Source organism: Anticarsia gemmatalis, chromosome 12 (assembly GCF_050436995.1).
Source record: "Anticarsia gemmatalis isolate Benzon Research Colony breed Stoneville strain chromosome 12, ilAntGemm2 primary, whole genome shotgun sequence".
In the NCBI taxonomy this organism is placed as follows: domain Eukaryota; kingdom Metazoa; phylum Arthropoda; class Insecta; order Lepidoptera; family Erebidae; genus Anticarsia; species Anticarsia gemmatalis.
This window is the reverse complement of record NC_134756.1, coordinates 12,725,266-12,729,924: the sequence shown is the minus strand read 5'-3', so window position 1 is coordinate 12,729,924 and position 4,659 is coordinate 12,725,266. Positions and strand designations below refer to the sequence as shown.

The 4,659-nt window shown below is 40.2% G+C and overlaps 1 protein-coding gene across 1 annotated transcript; it reads right to left on the bottom strand.

Annotated features, from left to right (window-relative positions):
• Positions 1 to 382: 382 nt before the first annotated feature.
• Positions 383 to 4,377, bottom strand: LOC142976989 (uncharacterized). Its single transcript, XM_076120641.1, has 2 exons — positions 2,849 to 4,377; positions 383 to 632 (listed from the first exon to the last, which is right to left on the bottom strand). The coding sequence occupies exons 1-2, from the start codon at positions 4,347 to 4,349 to the stop codon at positions 490 to 492; spliced, it is 1,644 nt and encodes a 547-aa protein (XP_075976756.1). The 5' UTR covers positions 4,350 to 4,377; the 3' UTR covers positions 383 to 489.
• Between the last annotated feature and the right edge of the window lie 282 nt (positions 4,378 to 4,659).

Here is a 4,659-nt window from a genome sequence, read left to right as displayed (position 1 = left end):
ATTCACATCACACTGTCAAGTGTCAAACGTCATCATTAGTTTAACTGTCTTCGTAAACTACACAAAATGATTTCAATACTTTGACTTAATATTTGCAACATTCATTCCCATGATTATAAAATTAACGATTTTAAGTATTATAAATCTGTTAAAACTATCTGATTACATTTTTACAGTTTATAAAACGCTTTTGTACTGTAACTTAAACGCACCGCAATTACCAAACAAAAGGGAATCGAACCCGGTCTTGTTTTGTACCACACCGTAAAAGTGATGACTCTTGTCAAGCTGAAAGTTTTATTATCAACTAATTTCAGCATTATTTTTTTTCGCCAGGGCATGTCAGTTGAGTCACCTAAGGGTATACAAATTAAACCAACGCTCAATGAGTAAAATAATTTATTTCATTCATCTCTGTTTTTTATTTACATTACTTTATTCTTATAATAAATAAACTACGTAAGTATAAGTTATTATCACACTAATGACTTATTCAGTCTTGTCAACGACCTCATCGGCCTTCTTTTCTGAAACTTCTTTCTGTGGCTCTGGAACTTCAGGGATGGATTCTTTCTGGACCTCTTTGACGGTCTCTTTGTCGTCTACCCTGCTGTCACTGATGTTATTATCCCCTGGAAATAAAACATATAGTTAGAAACGCAATAAATAGTGAGCAAAGACACGCAATTTTAAACACAGACATATAAAACAACACAACAAGAGACACAAACAATTAGGCACATATGTAATGACTATCTATTTATTTGAATAAACTATACAAAAACAAACAAATATACAAAATCGTTCTGAGTAGGAATCAAACCCTAGACCCGACTTTTATTGTAGGGGTGCGATGATATACCGATACGATTTCGTAATGTGTAGTTTTTTTAATTTGTCGTCCTAACTATAGACACTCTATCTCTTTCTCTTCAAAAATCGAAAGTAATTAACTAATACGAATAAACAGAGCGGGTACCTGTATAAGAATAACTTTAATTTAAAAGGATAAAATAGTAGTATTTCAATAAAATAGAGGACAAGAGAAGACTTGGAAGGTGAAAGCAAGTGTGCAATACAGTCAATATAAGTGCTAATCAGTAGAAAGAAAACCACAGTTGGTTCAGAGAAATGCACTGAGTTGACACGATTACACTAAGTAAGTACTTGTGTAGGAACTTGTAGCTTGAGGTTCAAAACACCGTGTTTGCTTACTTAATTTAATAAGGTTATTATAGTGGTTAAAAATTTTTATAAAACCTTTCTCAAGAACCGCTTTATCTATACTACTCGTAATATTATAAAATTGTAGAGTTTGTTAGTTTCTTTGGTTGAACGTTAAATCGCGCTTATCTCAGGAACTACTGGCGCGAATTCAAGATTTTTTTTACTGTAGGATAGCCCATAGGCTAGAAAGGCTATAGGATATAACATCACGCCACGATCTAGTACCCGAAAAGATAATTTTGTTATTTAAAGTGCCAATCATCCTAAAGGGCAGCAGGAAAAATAATAACTTTTTACTTAGTTTCAAATGTTTTCTCTTCACTAACTTCTCTTTCAAAATTATTCCTATACTATGTAAAAAATTGAGCTTGAGAATCAATGGAAGTTTGCTTATTATTTTAAGTATGTATATTTCTCACGGATAATTACACTGGCTAGCGTGTGTTACACTGAAAATAAGCAACATTGTGTAACGTTCCACTACAATAACTAGTACCGTAATCTACTCGGTTACAAAACACACAGGTTATATACAATCAACTTAATATTGAGTCCGACGAAAATAGGTTAGGTTACACATGAACGCAGCAACTAGTAATTTGACTACTTCTTTTGATAATTAGGCACATCCTAGACAGCTTTCTAGGCAGAAAAACTAACGGGTTTAGTTGTAACTGTAAATTATATCTACTGAGAAACAGTTTCAGTCTATCTCATAACATTCCGAGGCTTTTATGTTATTTTTAATTTTCTAATAGCTGCAGGAAAAGATATATTGAGTAACCTACATATCTATCTTTAATTATTTTATGATTCTGATATTTAATTACGTAGTTTATAACAATTATCCACGCATATAACTAAAAAGGAATCCCTTAGCAATATACTTTGCGTAAAACTACAGAGCGACTCGACCAAACCGACTATTTGTTTTATTTTGAGATACCTATTTTGTTTATAGAGAAAAAAAACATTGCGATGAATAGTAATGAAGAAATAACAAGTGATCGCAGCCGCGTGGGACAGCTAGTAATAAGTGAATTAAAAACGTGTAATTTCAAAATCAATCTATAAATTAATAACTGCGTTCGAGAAATTGGGAAATTGCCTATAAATAACAATTATAGTACACCAGCTAGTCTACTCATTTACTTATTGCATAATTATTTTGAAGAGAGCCTAAAAACCTAATATCTTTGATTTATCATTAGCACGCATATTTAGTTTTACTAATGTTTAATGTTCGCGAACAAGTAAACACAAAATGACGACTAAATACCCTGAACACTGTAATATGTACAAGACAAACAAAGCAACACGTATACGACAAACAAGCGGACAAACACACAAACACACGAATATATCGTTCTTAAAGATACCTCGATATTTGTGCCGATAGTATTAATAACACTATTGGTGGCTGTAGACACGGTACCCGTGGTACTGTTTATCACAGCACCTATCGTGCCTATAAGACCATTGATGAAATTCCCCCATGCTGTCACTGCAGGAAAAGTTATTAAAGTCCACTTTATAGAGTTATAAAGAGTGAGATGAGTGACAGATTGAATATTGTTACTGATATAGTGATTAAGAATGATCATGTTGAATAACTACTTACCAACAGCGGGTGGATGTCCCTTAGGTTTCTCCTCAACGGTCTGTGGCTTCTCTGCCGGCTTGACCACCTGTGGTTCACGAGGCTTCTCCGGATTGTTGATGTTTTGAAGCCTCTGAACGGCGCCTGCGATTCCCTGGGTGATAGGGTTGTTCTGCAGAATCTGCCGGATGGGTCCAAGGGGAGTAACCGCTGCAGCTTGGTTTGGTTGCGCAGATGCCGGCTGTTCCTTGTCACCATCAGTCTGTGGCGTTTTGCTGGTGGTCTGTTCGTTGTTAGAGCTCGCGGTGGACTGCGCAGGAGGCTGCGATGTCGCGCCAGCGGGGATTTGTGCTTCAGGTCTATTAGGTTGGAACCAATTCTGGAAGTTTTGGAAATTTTGAATTGCTTGTTGGAAAGGCCCGTTCACTTGTTGATTATTCTGGTTGCCGTTCAGTAGGCCGGCGAAAGGATTCGGCAAGTTGAACCAGTTGTTTGCTGGGGGCGCCGGCGCTGGAGCCTGAGTGTCAGCCTGCGTGCCGGCGGGATTGCTGGCGGCCGGGGCAGCCGTGCTCGACTGTTGTCCGAAGAACCAGCCCTGACTCTGGGCCTGAGTCACGTAATTATTTAAGGACTGCGAAATATTTCTTAATCCGCTTTGCATGTTACTTTGCATCTGGGCCACGTAATCCATAAGTATTCCAAAAGGTTGATTGTTAGAAGCTTGAGCTGGAGTTGTACCGGTGCTCGCGGGGGGGTTTTCGGATTCTGCCTTTAACGCCGCGATTGCGAAAACACCATCAGATAAAGTGTTCACGCCTTTGGTAAAATCGTTTTTAAGTGCGTTTAGACCTGACTCTACATTTTCGAAATTAGCCTTGGTTTCCTCTTTCACGGGATTGACTACATTGTCGCTGTCCGGTTGACTGACAGGTTTTAAATATCTCTGAATAGTTCCATTCAATCTATTCATCTCAGCGGTGAAGCTGTCACTTAAGTTTTCAATGCTGCCAAGGATTTTCTTAAAGTACTCGCTGCTGTGCCACATGTCCTGAATGTTTTCACTCACGCCCTGGAATCCTTGTCTCAACACTGCTTCTGCGTTGTTGATGTTGTTCTTGTAGTTAAGCACGAGCTGTTGCTCGGCCGCATAGAACTCGGGGTTTTGCGTTTCATGCTCTTGTCTCTGCGGGGGTCCAGGGTTCCTGAGGTCCACGGGGGGCCTGACGATGTCTTCGGCCGCGTTGCTAGCCTTCAGCGCTTGTTCTGCGTTATCGACGACGACTTGTACGGGGATGTCGGCGGGCTTGACACGGAGTGTGTTGTCAACGTCGTTGATAGTGTTGGCCTGGTCGATGAGCTCTTGTTCGCTGGCCGCGTTCTCGGGAGCCTTGTCCTGGGGCACGACGTCCGGCACGATGTCGGCGGGCACGACGTCGACGGGCACCACAGTGTCGGGGAGGGTGGCGGCGCGCGCCGCGGCGAGCGCGCACGCGGCGAGCAGGAGGGACGCGTATAGTCGCATGCTTGGTTGCGCGGTGTACTACGGCGGCCGGGTGGGGCTCTTCATTTATACGAGAAGGCTAACGGTACCGCCGCCGGCGCACATCCATGTTTACGCTTTCCGTGCGTTCCGTCCGCGCTAAATGTTATTGTCATTATTTATATTTGAATTGTCTACGCATCGTCATCTTGTCTCCAAGTCATTTGGCTGATCCTGAAATTCAGTATAATTTCGTAGCCAGGACAATGAATAGCATAAAGACATACATTTTAATATTAGAATGATATTAGTTAAGTATCAAGTTTTGTTTGCGTTTACTTTATGAAGTGTT

Bases quoted from the DNA above. Each gene is read 5' to 3' on its own strand.
- LOC142976989 (XM_076120641.1), bottom strand. From the start codon at position 4,349: ATGCGACTATACGCGTCCCTCCTGCTCGCCGCGTGCGCGCTCGCCGCG. The intron at 633-2,848 runs GTAAGTAGTTAT...TTTTATTTCCAG, and splicing joins GGGACATCCACCCGCTGTTG to GGGATAATAACATCAGTGAC.